Below are 22,809 nucleotides of genomic sequence, written 5' to 3'. Positions count from 1 at the left end.
ACCAAGCCATGCCACGCCTGCTGTTGAGTCATATTGGCTGATAACAACTTGCAGCCCCATCTTACCACAATGGCTATGAATCTCCCAATCCGTTATATGTGTGATGTGCCCTATTTATTGCCTCTCTTGTGTCCTTGTTCTCCCACAGTGCCACTTCTAATCATATCAACTGAAATGACTGACAAACAGTGCAGTATCAGTGTCCGTCACAGAATTGTTATTGACCTTCCATCTTAAATTTCCATCGCAAAACAGAAAATGAACTCAACAATACAAACCTCAACTCCCATCCCAGCCCCCTATGCACTGTCACAAGGTCAGCAGAATGACCACAGAAAAGCAAGCTCCAATACACACCACTGAGAAAGTTTCAAATACTCACACACAACTGACAAAATGATATACTGTATACCATCTCATACTGCATACACAACTCCACCCATTTAGTGAATGCACAGAGCAGTTCATCTCAGTCTCAGTCCTTACTGCTCTGTACTAAACTTGCAAACCTTCTTCAAACTAGCCTCAAGTAGGCCTTTTCAAATTGCATTTGTGCAGAATCCGATAGAGAGATATTATGAGAATGGATTTGTATTTTCGAAATGTGTTTGTGCAGAATCCTATAGAGAGATGTTATGTGAATGGATTTGTATTTTCGAATTGCGTTTGTGCAGAGTCCTATAGAGATGTTACGCGAATGGATTTGTATTTTCGAATTGCGTTTGTGCAGAGTCCTATAGAGATGTTATGCGAATGGATTTGTATTTTCGAACTGCGTTTGTGCAGAATCCGATACAGAGATGTTATGCGAATGGATTTGTATTTTTGAATTGCGTTTGTGCAGAATCCGATAGAGATGTTATGCGAATGGATTTGTATTTTTGAATTGCGTTTGTGCAGAATCCGATAGAGAGATGTTATGCGACTGGATTTGTAATGCCAGAACACCTGACGGTACGGTAGCTGTGAAGTTTTGAAGTTCTGAAGAGGGATGCCACAAGGTTAGGACACCCATAAGGCGTGACAAGAAGGAAACATCCTATATAGTCTAGTGCTTCTTTTGCAAAAGCAGAAAACGCTGTGCAGGTTAATATCATTTGACTAGCTTTCTGTACAAGTCTTTTAACTGTAATAAAACAGCAGAAGTTTCCTTCAGCGTTTATTTGTGATGCTTTCTTATGAACTAAATGTTGGTTTCCACAGAAACAGCACTGAAGCTGCCATTTTCGGATGAACCTCTTAATGGCTCCAGCTGTACAGGAGGACACTGGCATTAAGATAGGAACCTTACACATTCATCCAGGCATTTTCTTTATAAGATATGCTTCTAATATGGCTGATTAATCATCCTGACAGAAGCAAATGACTGCCTGAAGGGAGTCCTTGGCTATCCATATACTGTTCTGAAACACTTAATGCTACAGACGTTGCTTAGCTACGAGTGCTGTACATTGGGAATCCACTGATTACCGTTTACAAAACTAAAAATAAAATTCATGATGATGGTGGGGATTTGATGCAATTAACTGATTAGTCATTTGGCCTGCTTGACCAGGTAAATATGAGGTAAGCGTATGCATTTTGTGGTTCTCATTCCAGGGAATCCTATGTTATGTGTATCCCTGCAATAATGTTTTTTTTTTTTTGTTTTGTTTTTTTTTAAACTACCCACAGTTGTTTTTGTAGCTCATATTCATGTACCCCTGGAACCCTGGCCAGCTGTGGGAGGCAACTGAACATAAGCAGAGAACAGCATATCCTGAGGCTCATTTGAAATGAATCTCTACTTTCAATAACTACACCGCTGGCTTTGCTTTTACCCTCTGTCTTCGCATGCTTTTATGCAAAGGGATATTATGCCCTCTGAACAGTAACTGTGCTTGTGATGCTTTGACCACACACATGGATAGAAATCTGCAAGATGCGAATTTTGCCAAAAAAGAAATATTTCGAATCAAAGTTGTTTCCCTTTACTGTAACTACTATAGAGCAGAAATTAACCTTTCTGGTATTTTTGGTCGTTCCATTTAAGGTGATACAACTTCCATAGCAAATATGATTTCCTTTTGGCAATCACCTGCTGGCACAACTCAATCTTATAAATCCATGTCCTCTCACAGATGCACCCTAATAAAAGTTTCTAAAAGTTTTTGCACTGTATTTTTTCAGTTTTCCCTGATGTTTTTCCCATGGTTATACTATACATTTATATGAGTTTACCCTGGTTTGCAATGTTTATTACAATGTAATAAAATGTTTATTGCAATGTTTAATAACATGCTTTACCATACCTTGGTATTCTCTATGACACTTTGCTATGCTTTTTACAATGGTAAACGTTCCTGAGGGCAGTAACAGTGCAGTAACTATTGCACTGAGCTATGTGATGAACTAGGCTGGTGTCACAGGTGCTGCAGTTGCTTGCTGTGTGGAACTAGGCTGGTGTCACAGGTGCTGCAGTTGCTTGCTGTGTGGAACTAGGCTGGTGTCACAGATGCTGCAGTTGACTTGTTTGGGTTTGGAGAGTGAGGTTCATTATAATTTCACCCTCCAGCTAACTTGATTTATTTGATCATTAGGTGTCCATCCCTGAGAGAGAAAGCCTATCTTAATTAATCCTATCACGCCTCTCCCAGTTAGTAAACAACTGTTTCTGTGTGACTTGCATTGTGTACATTCTCATCGAAATGTGAATCATTCATATTTTATTGATGATTGGGCAATGTACTGAAATCAATAATTTCCATCACCTGGCCTGCTGGACAAGGCAGCCGACCCCCCACAACAGATAATTCCTGGGAGGGGGTAGAGTAGGGTTAATAGAAAAGATGTGTCTCAGGATTTGACCCTGGCAGTTGGTCATCGAAGGCTGTCGAATGACATCAACTGACCCACCCTGTATAAGTGAGATGCAGCTGCAGAGTGAAGGAGGAGGAAAGGAAGGTGCAATGAAATATGTAGGGCCCAGTTTTAAAGCTACTGCTGCAGACCACTGATAAAAAGGAAGGAGGGTCACAGTACAGTAATAGCGGCCAGCCTGTAAAACATTGACTAGAAGGCTGGGAAACAAGAGTAGCCCAGGATCTGCAAACTCCAGACAAAAAATACACTTGCCTGGTAATTCATACAGCATGTTATTATGGAGCTACTTTTAGCTCATGCAAATAAAGGCAGATCTCGTGCCAGTTTAGGCAGAGACGCACTGACTCCCCTATCTAACTAAACACCTAAAGATCAGCACAGGGCAGCCCTATCGCTGCTGCTGCGGATGATGCAAAGCATCGCCATTCCTGCCATACATGGAATGGGAAATATTCCTTCTGGCAGAAAAAGGCTTTAAAGCAACAGACACGTGGGGTACCATCAATTGATCAGACGATCTAAATACCCATCCACCAGGGCAAGCCTTTCTGTCTGTAAACTCTACGTAAAAAAAAAAAAAAAAAAGAATCATTTTAAATGGCATTCAAGCAAGCTTCTTCCGAAAAGAAAAAACAGTTGTTTCATCAAAGCAACGAAAATTAATCTTTCTGCATTTCATCTTTTTTTTTTTTTTAGTTCTGGTTGAGCGTCAAAGCCTAAGTGATTTGTCACTGATGCAGCGCAGCTTTTATTAAAACTTTAAAAGGAGGCTTGTGACCCAACAACCTCAACTGAATTATTTCAGAAAAGCCTAGTATTGTGCATTTCAAAAGCCTTTTTGATATTCGGTAATGATGGTTTAAAAAAAGCAATAAAGAAAAACACAGTTAGTTAGGTGTGATCAGCCTTGACACCCATCCTGGCTCCATTAACACAGAGCTGTTCCGGGCAGAGCCCTGGTCCTGAGCCACCATGCTGGAACACTTTTGTCTTCTCACTCCATGGATCAATAATCACTTTCTCGAGCTATCTATCTGCAGGCATCCTAGGCACTTGTTTTATTTTTCTTTTCAACACAATGAAAGGCTTTGAAGAATGTCAGATTGCATTGCCATGGGGCAGCTTCACTTGTACTATCAGTTTTAAAAGCATAAAATCGCTGGTTTGCAAAAAATCTGTATGCAGGCCATTAATATTTAACCACAAAGTCCTGGGGGCTGTTTTTTCCTAATGCATTTACTCATCGCATTTCTACGCATCTGCAGGCAGGCTAATGCTTTCTGAATACAGTCCCTAGAATGTGTTGCAATGACCAATTCTGTCTGGGTGCTACTGCAAAGGGTTCTTTCTTACAAGGTTGTACTACCTTGCAGCAAATTCTAGCAGCAAAGTTGACAACAAATAACATTTAAAAAAAGCAATTTGGTCTTGGCTAGTGTTATTTATCATATGAGTTTAATCACTGGTTATGCTCACACTTCATAAAGCAGATGCAGAAGAAACCTAAGTAGTAAACCAAATTCGTCATCCTGTACCGCGTTCTCACAACCTACTCGTCTTATTCCAGTAAGCAATCGGCCTTCACTTTTTAATAAACCATCAATGATTATTATTATTATTATTATTATTATTTATTATTATTATTATTATTATTATTATTATTATTACATTTCTTAGCAGACTCCCTTATACATGGTGACTTACAATTGTTTAATGCCAAATTCCCAAGCAAGCCAGTTTTCAGCAAGTCTGTGCAGATTGTAACAAAAACCAAATATAAGAAATGGACACCAAACCCACTTTCACACTTTCTACTGAGCCATCTCTAAAATACCCATTCACAAGGCACGAAATTGCACAATCTATGCCGGTTTAACACTGTCATACCCTTTCACACAGCCAAAGGGGATCATGTGAGTACAACTTTCAAACCTGTCAGTCAACAGATCGTTTTCACGGCAACGGTAATTCGCCCATAAAGTACAGCATCACGCACCGGCCCTTCTATTTGTGAATTCACCTCCTCCTCATCCCATAAAGTTAACAATTCCTTAACTTATTCCAGACTCCAATTGCTTAATTCATGTAATAGTTTTTAATAATGCAGGAGTTATTCACTCAGCTCTAAATGTACTACTTCTGTTAGTTTTGGTTCCTTTTTTTAATGTAAGGACATTGATGCATTAGTTGCATTGGAAATCGATGCAGTGAAGGTGCGAAAAGAGGCATGGTCCCAGCCTTGTTCAGTATGCCGTGCGTCACGTCCTCTCTTGAATTAAAACATCTTCTGCTGCTGATACACAAAACACTGCTCCAGCCAGAGACACTCAGCAGCGTAACCAAGGAGACGCAAAGACACAAGCAAACACGGAGGAGACAGAGCGTCATTATCCGCACACTCCTTCAGCAGACCGCAGAGAACACAGTCCTGTTCATTGGGTTTATATTATTTTTTATTCCGGAATACTGTAAATGTGAGGGGCATGTGTGTATTTCACACAATCTAGCACACTTCTAATAATGGCTTCACTTGTTTAGCACTATTATTGCATTCAACAAATAATAATAAACCTCTTTGCAAGCCAGCTGTCCAAGGCCCTCCTGGACTCTTCATTTTAGAGTGTTGGTGGAACAGTACAAGGGCAAAAGAAACAAGAAAGAGAAAAAGGACTTTTTTTTTACTCTCTTTTTTTTTTTGCAGCCTTTAAAAACTTGGCTTCTTCCTCCTAGTGCTGCTTCGGAGAAAACCAGCTGTCAAAAGAAGGAGACACTGTGCAGAGCACTACAGTGAGAAACAAGCACTCTCGCAGAACTTTCTGTCTCTCTGGAGTCATTCTCTGGACACCCCTCCCAAACTGGGATTGCTACTAACCCTCCTAAGACTCTCCACTGACAGTCACCTTCCACCACAGGATACACACAGCAAAACAAAACATCCCTGCCAACATTAATTTTCCAAGGCTTAAGATAAAACATTTTTTAAAAGGTCTTGACTGGTCATTCTGTTTTTCAGTATATCCAGTATAACAGATGAAATCGGTTCGGTCCCCTGTGTATGAGTGCCAGGTTGGGGTAATAACCCTCTGAGTGTGGGATGGATGGTGGGTCTTTTTAGCCTTTTCAGAACTTGCATCTGCACCTAATTGTTTTTTAATTACACTAACAATATCCTTCTAGGCTATTAACAGTACGTCATTTTCTAGAGGTGTGATTCATAGCGTTTGTTAAATGTTTGTTTTGAAATGTTAACCCAATAAAACCCCCTGCATGATTGTTACTGCCGGGGAGTGTCCTCTTCCTCCTGTCTGGGAGTAGTTTGATGGGCTATATAGCAGCTGCACCACAAAAGTGCCACAAACACAGCTTTAATATAACACAGTAATTCAGATTAAGGGTTAAACATGCACACAGGCATATCATAAAGAGTTTGCTACACATTAATATATTAGGAACTCGCCTTGGTGTGTTAATTCACACAGAAATATAGAACTCCCTGACCTAATATTAAAAACAGTGAATTAATGATGGGCCCTTATACAGGAAAATACTGTACAAGACTTGCTGTCAACATGGCCGAGCAGTGAATTTAACAAATCACTGAAATATTTCAGCAGTATTTTGTTTTTAAGCCTAGTGTATGAGGAGGTCTTACAAAAAATTCATTGCTATTATACACCCATACTCTATAAATACCATAAATAAATAGATACCTTAAACATGTTCACTTACTGGCATGTGTTACAACATTTTTTTTATTTTTTTTTAAATCAGACTGTGCCTAGGTTAAGAAGAGACATTAATTTTAGAGTCAATTCCTTATTTTTTTTTGCTAGGATAAGAGTTCCAGAACAGCAGTGCATGACATTAGAAACCAGGGTCAGCTGTAATACGCTCTGTCTTTAGAAGATCTTAATTTGTATTTCTTTTTAAATTCTCTAAAATATGACTTGAAATAACTGGAAGCTCCTCCAAGCACTAAATTATAGCTTTGAAATGAGCATGGTAACCAAATGAACTGCCCAGGCACTGCAAAGGGACAGTATATAAATCACACCATGGTTTACCAAATGACAGGATTTGGGAGCAGAGGCACACAACACAGCTGGATCTATAAATTGGGCCACATAGGACAAGGTTCATATATACCAAAAGTCAAGTGCTCCGCTAAAAACAAAAACAAAAAGTTCTACATAACACATAAAAAAGCAGTAGCTTTTACCAAATCTGGTGTCGAAAAACATTCTCTCTAAAATCAGCTCAACTGAAATAGATTTCGGAGCACAGTGCTGTTGAATACTAATGAGATTTCTTTACAGGAACTCTGCTACATTAACCCTTTCTTTGAATGCGACTGCAATGGTGGCTGTCATCCATTTCAACACCATGATTGAAAAAGGCCATTTTAAAGCTGTCTAACCAACATGTGCAATTCTGACACTGAATTATTAGTCCTGGGCAAATGTTTAGTTTTCTGCTTTAATAGGAACCAGACATGTTGCTCAGTTTGTTTACATTACACATTATAGTTTCAGCTGTAGTCACACCCACTTCCTCCCTCCCTCACTAATGCTTTCTAACCCTTCTCTTACTCAGGTGCTACACCAAACAGCGAGCAGCGGGAGGCTAGAAATATAAAACTGCATTTAAACACTGTTCAAGCTCAGGGAAGCCAAACAACAAACACACACACACACACAGACACACAGACACACAGACACACACGGCTCTTGATCATGTCGCAAGTACAGCACCCTCAACTTTGTCTCAGATTTTATCCACTCTGAAGATCGTTATCTCCTCTTACAGCCTATGCACCCTGTGTACTTCAGGGATGGAAATAAGACTCAGAGATTACACAGCAGTTTCATCCACTCCAGGTTTTACTATGAGCCTGATTGGCCACAGTGTATGGGTAACAAGCTCAGGTGTGTCTTATTAAACTCCTAGTTAAACCCAGAAACGGATCACACTGCTATCCAATGGGATTCTTATTTCCAGATTTGCTCTGGTTAGAGGAACGGGTAGCGCTGTAAATGCTCATGTCATAACAGCCCGTCGATGCTCTGCAGCCACACTGATTCAATGACTCCCTTCAGAACAAAGCTGCCTCGGAGCACAAAAGGCCCTGGTGCTCTTAGTGCCAAGCAGCGATTGCCCTGCCAGTTCCAATAATACCGTCATTTCACTAAGGGGTGACACTGGGTAGTGATACCATGGCTTCTGTCTTTGTCTATGAGACTCTCTCTGTTCCCAGATCACACCTACATTCTGCAGCTCCCTGCTACCCTGACACAAACACTCACACCCCAGCCCTGTACGGAAGGCAGTCACAACGAGTCATTGCTTTGATTGCTTTTCCGCAGTGCACCAGCAAAGTAAACGCTTAGAGAAAAAAAAAAAGATTGTGATACACTCACAATTGCACAGTGCACTGTTCTCTAGATGTGTGTAAAAGGGTAAATGCTAAAAGAATGTTTCAACTAGAATAGCTTTTCTATGTATTTAAAATCTGCTATGCTAAAATCCTGCCACACTGATATACAGATGTACAGCTTCAATAAAGCCACGGATTCTGATATTCTCAATAACTTATGCTGCAGGGTTGTGACACAATTCCTACTACACACACCACTTCCCCTTCACAAAGGACTGGATTTGTGTCACATAGCACCAGCAAGCACACAACCACTTGAATTATGTGAGTGGCAGATACTGGCATAGGCTAGACCGGTAACCCCAAAGCCAAAGTGTCATTATTTTAGGAGATGTTGCAGTTAAGCAGTTATGATGGACCCCCCCCCCCCCCCCCCCTCCCCCAGTTGCCTAAGAATAGTTTCCCAGATTTGCTCAATTATAATCTGTGGCCATAAATTGCAATCAGGATATTTAATAGACATCAGATGTGTGTTGGCACTAAATCGTGGAATGGACTCCTTCTGTCTAGGATCTTGGAAGATTACAAACACAGTCTATTCCACTTAAGTGTATATCGTTTAGGTCAGGGATGCCCAGTCACGGTCCTGGAGGGCCATTCCACTCCAGGTTTAACAGGTAACACGAGATAATTCACTGCTTCAGGGTTCGCAGAACTGGGATCGCAGATCACCAACCCATTTAAGTGGATACTCCATTTTCGGGTTAGCCTGTATTTTAGCGGTGTAGGGGTGTCAAAATGAACAGTTGAATGCCATGCGATTCACAGCCAGATCTGAATGAAAGCAAGACAGATGATTCCAAAGTGAGACTCCAGCAAGAGTTGCTTCTGAAAAGACTCCTCGTGGCTGACTGTGGGCTCTGGTGGACCGTGCGATGCAGAATCAATCCTTGCTGGAATATTAAGCATCGGATTGCCAACTCCAGAGAACCATACAGAACACACATAACAGCACGTTGCACAGGTTGCGGTCCACTTAGGTCTCTCTTGGTATTAGTGCTTGCTCTATTGAGATGTGCCTGTGCTGGAGCTGCGGGCACAAAGTGAATAAACTAAACCAAAACAGGATGTAACACACTACATTTAAAAAGTACTCTACTTCGTGTGTCTTGAACAGCTGTCTCTCCACACACCCAGTCATGGCTCCTGCTCTCTGCTTGTTTAAACTGGTGCTACTGCTACTAATGACCTCGGTTGGCTGTTGTCCAGATAAATAAGTCCAAGTAGCGTATTCTGCCCATTAAGGTTAGCAGCCATTGCTGATCAACAGACCTCACGAATGAGGATTAGAGTGATTACACCCTGCCTAATATACTTCATTAATTAAAACCGGTCTCAAGTAATGCAGCTGTGAATCTATAAGCTGCCACCACCTTAGCAGTCAATTCTCTTCCATGACACACTCCAGAAGGGATCTGCTACTTTGTTTCAGCAGGCAATGAAAAACAAAACCGTCACAGAGCCTTTTTTAATTTTGATCCCAGCCCTAAAATTCTAATTTAAATCAGCTACATTTATTTAGCCAGCTCCTTCATTTCCATCTATTTGAGATTCTGACACTTGCAGTTCAGCTCCTTGCCTGGTTTAGTGCTTTTAATTTGTGATGAGCTGTGATACGAATGCAAGCGCTGGAGACTGACGTCCACTCTGCTAATTTACACAGCAGTGGTGTGAGCGCCCTCCTCCCCCACTGCCCCACGAGCATGCCCCAAGCCTGCCCTGGAAGGACAGCATTTTAAGAGGTGAATGAGCAGTTCAGGATGCCTGCATATGTGCCCCGCGCCAACGGCACTGAATTGCGTGTGGTTTTCCGACTAGGAGTGCCACCACGTAAAACGAATTCAAGTTCTCTAGCTACTATTCCAATGGGAAAAGGGAAACAGCAAACTGTGCGTTAACTCTCCTGTTACTTCTAGAGTCAAGAACAGCTATGTATTCTGAAACAGAACAGAGGCGTAGGAAAATGAACATTCTACTGGTTTGAAAGGATTTTCACATTTTCTTTAATTACAGATTTCCTTTATAATATCACATCAAGGAGTCTATCATTCTAAAAGCCTTCTCTCTTCGACAGTGGATGCCTTTTTGATGCGAAAAACACGAGGCAGACAGCGCTCTTAAATTGATTAGAGGTAGCCCTGGTGAACACGTGCATAACAATGTAACAAAGCAAACTCCTACACAAGTAAAACCTTAGTGCCTTAAATGCATCAAACAAGGCTGTAAATTCATGCAAGTTCCAGTGGCATGGCTGTTACTCGGTACTAAGAAACCACAGACCATGGAATCTTACTTCTATATACACCCATATAGGAATGTGCCCCAGCCAGACTAAATAGAAAGTACTATAATAACTCAATATCAGGCAGCTGGATCTCAACCACTCCAGTCTGGTCCCCTTAAGATCTCTGTGAAGTGAACCACCCTCCTCCTTCTGAATGTAAGGACTAAAATAACTTTGACGTTACACCAACATTAAGCATACAGCAGAGCAGCTGCTCTGAAAACAAGCTGATCTGGACACAGGGTTACAGTATGCAAAAATCTAGATAATCCAATCATTGGCGTAAGATTGCTGACCTTATTATAACAGACCATTGCAATGCCAAGCTAAACTAAATTAAGTGCCTTTTTTATGCATTTTCTTAATTCATTATTAATAGTGCCGGCCCAGGCTTTTTATATGAGTACATTATTCTCTTGATAAACGGGTCATACAGAGGACCCATGCAGAGAGAGAGCGGTGGAGACTGGAGGGGCTGGAAAATGTCACACTACCTCATTACAGACAGCTCATCTCAGAGCTCAATGCCTATATAGGCTGCTTTTACTCCAGACTCGCATCAGCAGAGATAAATCAAGCCTTCCATACTGAGTGAGTGCCAGAGAGGCAGCCCTCGAAACCAGTGCCATCATCTCTATTGATTCCCATGTGGTAGCCTGCAGAGCACAGCCAGTGGCTCTGTATGGGACGGCATGCCTTGAGCCAGTCCTGCCTGTGTGAGGGAGTGCATGTGCCAATGAAGCCCCCGTGTGTGGAGGGCTTTGTGATGTGGCTGCCCGCACAATAGAGAATTCTGTAGTGCTACAACATGCGGGCGTCACTTTCAAATTGTCAGCTGCAAAACCATATTCTTTGAACTGGATCATCCCATGAATTGCTTAATTTATATATACTATAAAATGAAGACAAGTTTAAAATAATGGCCACAAATCATGAACAGCAAATTCCAATGGAATAGCACTGTTTGTAGATAGATAGACAGATAGATATTTTAAAAATTGTTAATCCCGACTTTCCCAAATGAACGTCAACTGCAATGCAATGGTTGAGTAAATGAATGCTTTGGTAGCTGCATTGGTACGATACAAACAACATCTTGGTTTTTTTTTTTGAGATGCTTTAAAACCAACCTAAACTCTCTGGGGTCTCAACAAATGAGATCTTCTTAACATATACACCTTTTTAAAATTAATAAGACCATCCTATGATGGCAGACACAGTGTTCTGTACTGTATATATTCTCCAAGGGGCTGTAGCCTCTTTCTCCCACCTTGTTAGAACAAGTAAGCAACAAAATAAGGGCAACTTTTGACAGCTTCCAATCATGGCTTATGAGAATGTACAGAAGCAGTTGTTTTTTTGTTTGCTTGTTTTTTGTTTAGTTTTTTTCGCAGATGGCATTTGATGGTTAGTTTCTCTTATGTGACTATAAACAGCTAAGCTTTCTATGAGGGACCTCTCTTGTAACTGCACTTTGTATACAGGACAAAAACAAATACCAAACCTTTGAAATCAGAATAAAATGTGTGCTGCTGGAAGCTCAGACATATGTATAGACCAGAGCGTGGCATGAAATTACTGATACATTTCCAGTGTCCCAAATGTGTAAGAGCGCTGAGATTGAGGGACAACAAAAAAAGTGTACATGAATTAGTGACTGTAGGGAATACAAAATGAATACATTTGAATTGGGACAAAATACAATGCAGGGGTGCAATGTAAGTGAAAATAACAATAAACTTTGCATTGCTACATAGCAATGTCAAATATTGTATTAACAATGTGTAAGTAACCCAAAAGCAAACAGAACAGAGCATTCAATGAATGGAAAGGCTGCTACAAAACGCAATGGTACAGGTATACAAAAAGCATAGATAACACTCCCATCACAGGACTCATATTATCTACTCTACTGAGAAATGCTTTACAAACGATTCTCGCTATTGTACATATCTCACTTGAGGAGGGAGGGGAGGGCGCTGGTCATCAAGATCCATTTCCACAACAGGATTAAGAGCTGTACAATTCACATCCCACTTGCAGTAACCAGCATGTCTCCCAGGACCTTTTACAATACAGCACCTTAATCATCTTGCACAGCAAAACTCATGCATGAGCATCGACAGGCACTTAGTGTAGGAGACAAGTACGTCAGATCAAGTGAGTGACTTTAAGGTCTGGAGACGTATGATAAGGGTTCATGTCTGCAACATGCAAGATCTTAGACAGTGATGAGCAGTTTTAGAAAGACACTGGGAAATATATTCACATACTTGCTAAATGCAACAAGAAGGTATGCATGCATTGCCCTTTGACTGATCTGTGGTACATGGAAAGACTGTGGGCAACATTCATTACATTTGTCAAAAATGAAAATGAGCATTGTGCATGCAACATCAGACAAAAAAACACAGTTTCAGTGATTTTAAACTGTAAACAAATGTATAAATATGCAGCAAATGCATATATTTCTATCTGTCTATCTATCTAAAGTATATATGATTATGTCTTAATCCTAAAATTGTAGGTGATGCAAAACTTTTGGTCGTAGTCTCTTAGAAATAACTGAAAAAAGGATATTGATTATCCAAAATTGTATTTATTATTAATTAATGAAAACTAGGAGCCGTTCCAGCTTTCAGCAGGACTCCAGTAAAGCAGCAGCAGAGGGGATTAATATCTGTTGATATGTTACAGATGGGTTGTATCCCCTTGCTTTCATAACAAAGTGGCAATTTCTTCTTTACCTATTACAGCTACTGTTTAATTATGACACTTAATAATTTTGTGTTAATATAGAGAGACATCTAATAAACAAATAATGGGTTTCTTTTTGCAAAGCTGAAACATGCAGGAATATTAAAATAACAGAAGCTAGTTTTCTAAGTACGAAGCAAATGTCCATATTTCAAGTTTCATACAGTGTGTTTACTTATTGTAATCAAATGTATGCTGAAAGAGTTAATTGCCCTGACATATCTTTTAAATGGGCACTAGTTCTTCTTTGTGTCAGTAAGTGTATAAGGGAATGAAGCAGATGTTTGGGGAGGGGTAAACTCCCCATACCCCCTTAAAATACGTGGGATGTTTTGACAACCTCAGGCAGGGCCCAAGCTCATTAAAAGCTTCCGGTTTCTTAACCAGATTGAACAAAGAGACAATTAAACTATCAATATACAACTCCACATTTGTTAAATTCGCAATCGGCTTACATCCCCATCTGTGTAAGTTAAGCTGAGGGAACACAAAGCCACTTCAGGAACAGTGGCTTGAAACCTGGGTCCAGGAGACCTAGTTTGAGGCAACCTTGCTGTTTCAAACCCCAAGTCTCCCCTGGTGTGCCGTGCAGTGGCCTGAAACCTAGTCTCCTGAAACCAAGGTCCAAGCCACAAAGTGGCTTCATGTTCACTCAGCTTAACCAGTTAAAAAAGGAAGGGCGATTCTGGCTTCTGAAATCCTAATTGCGCTACACAACATAGCAATGAGTCACAAGCAGTCACAAGCAGACAATACTGTAATAGTAATCATCATTATAAAAACAGTTCTCTAAAGTATAATGTGAGTCAAACACCTTTAAAATGATTCAGCATGAGTTATTATGCAACTATTTCAGTACCGCACAAAAAAAACCAAAACACTTTTCAAATCAGCCTGATACATTGACAGCATTTAAAACAGGATCAATAAGTAAAATGCCAACAGAGCAGTCTGGTTCTTTGAACTGGGAGCGGCACGACAAACCTATATGAAAAACTGACTTCTGTGCCATCTCCACATGCACATGCAGAGCACATTAAAACTGTTTCCCAACCAGCCAATAAGCTTTAATGCTTTTATGTAACCTGTTTGGCTAAAAGATCAGCAGGGAGTTGGTAAAGGCTTGAGACATTCAAAAAATTAAATATCACTATGAAAAAGCTGGCTTAACCCTTGAGGTCCCGCTGTTCCTATGTTAGCATGCGCCATCGGAAATCATGTTGGAATCTCACGAGACTCCTAGGTCCCAGTCTGAGGTTGTGTAGAAACATGTAACAGATTTTTTGTCCTGTTCTCATGTAGACATGATAACAAGTTCCTTCTTCACCTCTGCAAAAATAATTCCAGTCTAACAGTTAACAGCTCGACTGAGACAGCGCTAAAACAGGCTGCATGTTGACTGTACTTGCATCTCCCTGAGATTACTGATTGTACTTTGCATCTACCAGAGAATACAGATTGTTCTTTGCATCTACCTGAGACTACTGATTGTACTTTGCATCTACCAGAGAATACAGATTGTTCTTTGCATCTCCCTGAGACTACAGATTGTTCTTTGCATCTACCTGAGACTACTGATTGTACTTTGCATCTCCCTGAGAATACAGATTGTTCTTTGTTACACTTCAGTTCTAAGACTGCAATGGGTCCAGGTGGTCCTATTAATTGCCTCTGCATTTAAAATGACAGTTTTCCCCTCAACACAACGCTAGGTGTGTTGATCCTGGTAAAGTACCCAAGACGTATGTTATAATTGTGGGTTCATATTAATTCAGACCAGTTGTTTTGTTTATTTGTTTAGTTTGAAAAGGATTGCTCCCCAGGCCGGTAGAGGTTACAGAAAACAGAGGGTGCCCGAAGGGCTGGTTAAAATTTATCTGTGCTAAATAATTTATCAATGGAATATAAATCACAGCTAAAAGGAGGAAATCTCTGAATGTAATAAATGAATCATGCAGGCAGAGCGAGAGAGAGAAAGACTGTTAGATGGGTCAGTGCATGACACTCACCCTTGACCCAAACGATCACTAGTTTCAAATCTTGCAAGGTTTACGCTATTCTCCAGTGCTGCTTACTCAACGGGCTCAAATACAGGACTTGAATCAGTAATGAATTAGCAGCACAGCCCATTGAATTGAATGGAAAAGCAAGCCAACTGCAAACCCTACAGTTCAAAGATGAATGTCTTCCAATTAAAGGGGAGAGCAAGCTGTGCAGTGGAGAGGTCAGTGCAGGTCTCATGCTGATCTCAGTATAATTAACTCATCAGCCGCGAGGAGGGGATCCACTGCACATCCACTGACAACAACAACAACAACGACAACTTTGTAGTATTCTAGTGCTCGCGGTCACGTTATCCAAAGACAGGCGCTCCTCCCAGCAATGTTACATGTTATTTAGACAATGCTTTTTTAATGATTAAAATCCAATTAAATGATGTGCATAACGAATAGAAAAAATACTACAGGCTGCACCAGTTCCTTGAATATAATGAAACCCAACTCTGAAAAAGCATATTTAAAAAATATATTTATATTTTGGATGGGGCGGGGGTAAGCCATCTCTCTGTATTGGTTGGAATTTATTTTCTTATGATGACATCTACTTCTGTGACTATTTTAGTATATATTAAAATTTTTAAATATTACAATAGAACTCCCCAACCCAATTCACAATTTGTGTATAGTTAATTGTTCGGTGAATTCCTCTAATCGTGCATTTTCTGGTAATGTTTGCTCGCCTCTGCGATAAACTGAACCCTAATAGAATGCATGCACACTTCCAGTATTATAAGAACTGGTTATAATAGGTGTGAAGGTGAGAGTGTACACTGTGTGAGGGGAGTCTGACAATATTACAAATATGCAAAACCCAGGTCAGTGCTCTCCATCACATTAGTGCTCTCCATCACATTTCCATAACTATAAATACTGAATTATCCAGGTAGTCTCTGTATCGTCTGCGTCACACTCGCGCTCTGTTAAATTCCTGTTTCATGAGTTACAGTCTTTCGTTAATTAAAACCCTCTTTTCAAAGCGCAAATTAACTCATGATAAATTATAACAATTAACACAGATTTGCTTTTAAATTCCCACGCAAACAAATTAAATAGTCGCAAGAAGCCCTGCTCGTTAAGATATTAACATTAAATCGTAAATCAACATCAGGTTAGCATTATTTAATAACGAGATAGTGATGACGACCTCTTGAAAATGGCAAAATCAATGCTAAACGACGATTTGTTGATTAACACAGCAGCTATCATTTACGAACTTTTGAAAACACTGCCCAGTGTGGCTTCATGTATGGTAATCCACTAGTTCGGTTTACAAATACAGCCATTTGCATACAACACTTTAATGATACTGCATAACGTTATCTGTGTTCTTAATAACGGTCAATTACTGGTGCACCGAGACATCATTTTTAAAAACACACCCGAAACAGCCGTTTACCCTTTGTCACTGATTGGACATGCTCGCTGGCTGACATCTGCAACCATCACCACCCCTCTTCACAGGTTACCATTTGCTCTATATACCTATCGCAAATTAAAACGGTGTTTTCCATCAACACACACCGCATACTTCAGGTTTCCCCCACTCTCGAGCGGCCCCTGGCCTAACGCAAAGGCAAGCCGAACATACCCGAGCGTCTCCGAATGCAGTGGAAATCCGCTCCTCGTTTGTTTCTTCCAGCCGAACGTTTCCGACGTTAAACGATTGAGTGCAAAGTGTGTGCTTGGGCGCTGTCCATCACCAAAACCGCCTGAAATCCACAGATTCGCCAAGAACTGACACCAGCACCGCGCTGTCACACCAAAGCCTCATTTACACCTCGGTTCACTGACAGGTGCTGAAACGCGTGCTTTTTAATATATCCCGTTAAAAAAAAAAAAATTATAAAATTAAAGATTTTGCAGAATATTACTGCAACAAGATTTGTTTTTTTTTAATCAACAAGCCAATGCATTTTTCTTGATTGTCTATAATGTATATGCATGTCTTGACAATGTGGACATAATAATCAACCCATGAAAAATATATAAACGCCCTTTCGCTTTTACATTATTATTTTTTTGTTTTTACAGTTGTTGTTTGTGTTTAGCAAACCGATAATTAGTAACTAAGCAATTTATGGTTAAGGCTGCCACAGCAAATAAATAAATAAAATAGAAACTGTCGTAAAGCATTCTTTATATCTTAAAATCAAACGTTAAATGCAATAAATAATATAAAAAAAAAAAAACAAAAAAACAAAAAACATTGAAAATGGCCGAACGTAGGGAATGGTCTCCAAGCAACTGTTCCTTTATCAATGATATAAATTCTATTACAGCAACTATATATATATATATATATATGAAGATCACCAGCTAAATTCTTGACAAAATAATTGGGGGAAGGAAAAAAAAAACCTCTCTCTGAAATCCCTGATAAAGGTTTTTTTTTTTTAAATGGCGTGTATATCTGTCTCCTTTACACACAGCCCTTTAATAAATGCCAGCGCGCTAACCCTGCCACCTGTGCCAGGCGATCAAACACTGGAAAAAAATTGAAAGAAATGGAAAGAGCTGAATGACAAAAGCAAGGCATCACACCTAATTAGCAGGGCTGTCTTTTAATGGATCACGCTAGGGCTACATATGCCCTGTTCACGTTATACATATACAGTACAGTGCAACACAAAAATGCACGCAAAACAAGGTATATATATATATACACGCACTACATTTTCAGCACCAACGCTTGTGAACAGCACACGCGCGTAACCATAACCGGAACTCGGTCGATCTGCATTGAGTTGTTATTTCCCAAACAGAAATCGATGTATAGAGCTTAGGTAAAAACCCGATCAATGGGAAAGATCATCATTCCCTGATAAATATGGCGGACATAGGCATTAACCATCCAATCTAGAATAGCAGGGGAGTGTGTGTGTGTGTGTGTGGGGGGGGGGGGGGGGGGGGGGGGGGGGGGGGGGGATGAGGAGAAAAAAAAAAAAAAATCACAGCCAATATATTAGTAAGAGCCGAATATAGGAGCTAAGCCAGAAGCACTTACTTCATCTGCTTTACGATGGTGCTTTTCCCGGATTCACCGGCCCCTGTTGGGATAAAACACAAAATAAAAAGCTGTGAGTGTGTGCATTGCAAGGAGATGAAGGAGAATTACAGGGGAAGGAGCAGCTGTGCTAATGCACGCAGGGACTGTGGTCTCCCGTCCAGACACTGCTAACAAGGAGCTGAGATTTCAGTTCATTTCTTTCAAATTGAACAAGGCTGTTTATGTATTTTTATTATTAAACAGTAATATATTCATAATATTAATGAAAGCCTTACCGAGCAGGAGCAATTTGACATCTTTTGCAGCGCTGACTCCGTCCTCTTTGAGATTTTTTTCGATCGCCTTGCTCCTTTCCATGGCAGCTCGTTCCTCTGCGCTAAGTGTACATCCCATGGTTATCAAAACCTCGGCTCACTCTCCAAATACACAAGATATGAAAACCAGCAAGCCCCTTTCCTCTCTCTCTCTCTCTCTCTCTCTCTCTCTCTCTCTCTCTCGCTCGCTCTCTGTTCTTTCTTTTTCTTGCTTGCTTTCTTCTTTCGTCTTCTTTCGTCTTTCAAGTTCTCCTCTAATGCATCAAAAACTGACTCGGCTGCTGTTGGCACAGAGCTGGGGTGGACTGGGCTGGGCGAGCTCTCCGGGGTCGGTTTCGCTTAAGCGTTCGGGCTGGGGGTGTCTAATGGGCGGCGGCGATGGCTGCGAGCGATCGCATCGTTCGTCTGATCACAATGGAGAGGAGAGGGAGAGTGCGCCAGGATCTGCACTCGCTGACGTCAGGAGCGGAGCGAGAGAGCATGCTCCAGTCAGCGCTCTTGTTAGCTGAACACAATTTACATAGTGATAGATAAGAGACAGGGTTTTTTGTGTGGTTATATATATATATATATATATATATATATATATATATATATATATATATATATATATATATATATATATATATATATGCATGCAAGCAATAGGCTCATCGTTATTCGAAATTGATTCCGTAATCATCGCCAATTTTTATGTTTAAATAAAAACGCACACCGTTTAAAAGTTGCACACAGTAGCAATCAAGTTATAGTATACTGTGCCACCTAAAGCCGAGAGACGGTGCTACATGTGGACCCCGCGGCCGAGGCATATTCTCTCATAAGATGTGGCTGTGTCAGCTTCATCGAGGTTTGCGCAATATTAGCCAATTCGTCTCCGTAAGTTTACAACAATGAAACATTCAGTGCAAACGCAGGTACAAAAACACACATTAAACCCTTGCAAGTTCCTAAAGCACGAACCACTGAACTGGAGTTCCTTCTTGCAAAGATTTAACATAGAGATTTGTTGTCTTGGTTAAAACGATCTTAAAATAACTCTTGAGTTAAAGTTCTGTAAAGATCTCTGTTTAGATCTAGTGACGCTTATTCGAGTTTCCCATAGCATAGTGTAATACAGCACAATGAATGCAAGGCAAAGCAGAGGGATGGCATGGTAAATGATATTATGAAAGGGAGGCATGGTAAGTGATATTATGAATAAACATGGCGAGACAGGGTAATCTATGGTAAAGGCATAGTATAACCACGGGAGAAGCACGGTGGAACTACAAAAATACCATGCAAAAAACACCGCAGTACACTTTAATAAGGGAACACACCCACACACCGAGATAAATAACAAATTCAAACATGGGGATTTTAAACAAAGCGGGTAATGGATACCTCTTATTTTAAACTGAACGTGTGTAATGTTCTGCTGTTCGTGTGCAGCACACGGTATCACCCGTGACAGCCAACGTCTTATCCCGCCTGTGGATCCCAACCCCCCCCCCCCCCCCCCCCCCCGCATTCATCATATGCAGCGCCCCTTTCCCTAACTCCAAGAAGTCCCATAGCTGCTTCCCAGTCTATTCCCGAAATGCAACGTCTTCACTCCACACGGGAATCGCAATGTGACTTTTCAACCAGCTCAGATGAAAAGAAAAACCAATTTATAGCTTATACTACAGTGCAGTAGATTCTCCGAGTAAACCTACCCGACTAAATTGTTTTGTCTTCTGCTGGTATTATTATACAAAGTCATTTTGCTTGCATATACAATAGTTAAGGTATTTACATAGTGTACATAATTTTCGTATCATTTTCATATAACATGTCAAACATGGCAATGCCTTTGTTTGTTACTATCACTGAAATGTGATATCAGAACTCAGATCACTTGTAGCAGTTTAGACTATTGGGCCCATGCACTTAGATTCCAGTAGGCTTTGCAGTCGTCATTATCACTAGACAATTGAATTTGTCACTCATCGATACAATTTGCAGCTGTTAAGATCTTTTCTGTTCTCCGAATCAATATGTCTCTCTTGCTGCCTCACTCCACGTAGACCAGTGCTCCCTCTTCAAAAGATCTGAGGCTAAATCATATTGTAATGGCAACACACACACACGCACACACACACGCACACACACCATGGTTTAATGGTTATTAAAGGTATACTTGCAGGAGTTTGGAAGGGGGTGGCCTTAATAAAGTTACCACTTATTCAGCAAAGTGGTGGTTCAGGCAGGGAACTCACTTTTAACCTCAGGTAGATGGTAGGAATAACATCGAAATAGTTTTGTGCTCCATGTACAAAAATAGCAGCATCCATTTTAATGGCAGTTTATTACTTGAATTTTCTATTTAACAAAAAACAAAAAAAATAGAAAAGGTTACTGCCCTTAGGTAGGATACCCAAGTGCGCCTAACTAAGCAGAGAATTATCATGTTAGATACGGCTCTGTAAGACAGCATGCAGCAACTAAATATACCACTGGCATTTTGATCTCCATTCTCTTCCATGGGCATGTCCTCTTCTGGGAAATGATCATCCAATCCTCTTTACTTTACTAGTAATGCATGTAGATTATCTCTGATGCTGCACCCTATCTGACAAGTTCTAATAAGTGGTGCCTGAGGAGAGCTTCAGCAGAGTGCTGGGGAGAGAAGGGGGGGCATATGCATCCTAATTAATCTCAAAGGCTGGAATTATCATAAGGACTGACATGGAAATGTAATTGCAATTATCCTAGAAGTGATTTGCTGCAGAATTTAACAGATTTTGTATTTTATTATATGCTGGTAATTGCATTGTATGCATTGCGCTCTGTTGTATTTTTGCTGCTAATACAGGAACTGAACTGTGGGGGAGGGACGTTCTTTAAATCCGAGTTGTGAATGAAGGAGCATGCTGCTTATCACAATCCCTCGACAGCGCTGCGCTCGACCGCACCCTCCCTCATAATCTGGCTTCCTGTTCACTGAAAATCAAAGCTGCCAAATGGAGACTCAAATTGGGATTGTGTTGAGTAAAAAACATCAGGAATTCACTTTCCAAATAGCGCACTGATAGGTGCGTCTTTATACAACTACTGTATAAAATAACTGTAAAACTGCTCAGTGCCAGCCTGACAAACCTCACTGCAATTCAGTTTTACAGATAGATCCGACCTCATTAACTTGCCACTGCAGATCAGAGCAGGTGTGATGTGTAAATATAACTCGAACTGGAATCATATCGAGTCACGTGTAATTTCTGTTTATCAACCATTGACGACTAGCTTACTCACTGTTCTTTTTTTTTGTTACACGTGTATAAACAGTTAAACAGTATTACTGCCTTTAAAAATGCTTTCAACCTAATTTAATTTTAATCTGAAAATGCTAAAAAGGTACCAGATCTGGGATCCAGTGCGATTCGACACAAATGAACCCCTGCTTGAAGTTACTCTTAGCAAGATAAGATCATATAACTATCAATGAAGATCATAAGGTTGATCAGAAATAGAAGATCTGACAAGTACACAGACATATATCAACATAGCACTGGTGCCCAAGATCTGCTGGCTCTGGTGCACTCCTCTGAATGAATGGCTACCACAGCGCATGTTTAAGCAGGTTTAGAGATTGGAAATTTCCTCCTGAAGTGAGATTGATGCATGTAACAGCAATGTGGAGCTGCAGTGCCACACATTCATTAAAAAGCACACTGCTGCTTACTGCATGCTAAGGGGTAGTAATTGGAGCCCTTTCCCAGCGCAGTATTTCACCAGGCACTCATGTTCATGCTTTCTGGGGGCCGTCTGGCACCTTTCCAAACAACACACTTAGAGAATGGTTTTCATTTCATTAGTCGGCTGGCAAAGTGCTTTTTTTCAGAGTATTTTCTGTATAATATGTTTTACTTTTAAAGAGACACACACACAGCAGTACCATAGCATTGAAGCTTTTTTTAATCTTGCAGGCATTAATCTGACATGACATGCAATGGACATCGAGTACCAAAATAAATATAAACTCACGTATTTAGGTAAAAACAAGTCACCGCTGAGGCAAAACTCTTAATAATCAATAGAGTTCATCTCTGGTGATGCCGTTGTCCTGA

General features: G+C 40.5%; 1 protein-coding gene across 3 annotated transcripts in view; it reads right to left on the bottom strand.

Annotated features, from left to right (window-relative positions):
• LOC121325964 (guanine nucleotide-binding protein G(o) subunit alpha) overlaps positions 1 to 19,196 on the bottom strand; it is a 71,824-nt gene extending 52,628 nt beyond the window's left edge. The window contains exons 1-2 of one of the 3 annotated variants that reach the window (XM_041269062.1): positions 18,680 to 19,196; positions 18,402 to 18,444 (exon numbers count right to left, since the gene is read on the bottom strand). In XM_041269062.1, coding sequence (XP_041124996.1) covers positions 18,402 to 18,444; positions 18,680 to 18,797 — 161 coding nt within the window. In that variant the 5' untranslated portion in view covers positions 18,798 to 19,196. The remainder of the gene's footprint in view (positions 1 to 18,401; positions 18,445 to 18,679) is intronic. The other 2 variants (XM_041269061.1, XM_041269060.1) reach the window with 2 other exon arrangements.
• Between the last annotated feature and the right edge of the window lie 3,613 nt (positions 19,197 to 22,809).

The sequence above is a fragment of the Polyodon spathula genome, chromosome 13, assembly GCF_017654505.1.
Source record: "Polyodon spathula isolate WHYD16114869_AA chromosome 13, ASM1765450v1, whole genome shotgun sequence".
In the NCBI taxonomy this organism is placed as follows: Eukaryota; Metazoa; Chordata; class Actinopteri; order Acipenseriformes; family Polyodontidae; genus Polyodon; species Polyodon spathula.
The sequence above is the reverse complement of the archived record's forward strand: the minus strand, read 5'-3'. Positions and strand labels throughout refer to the sequence as shown.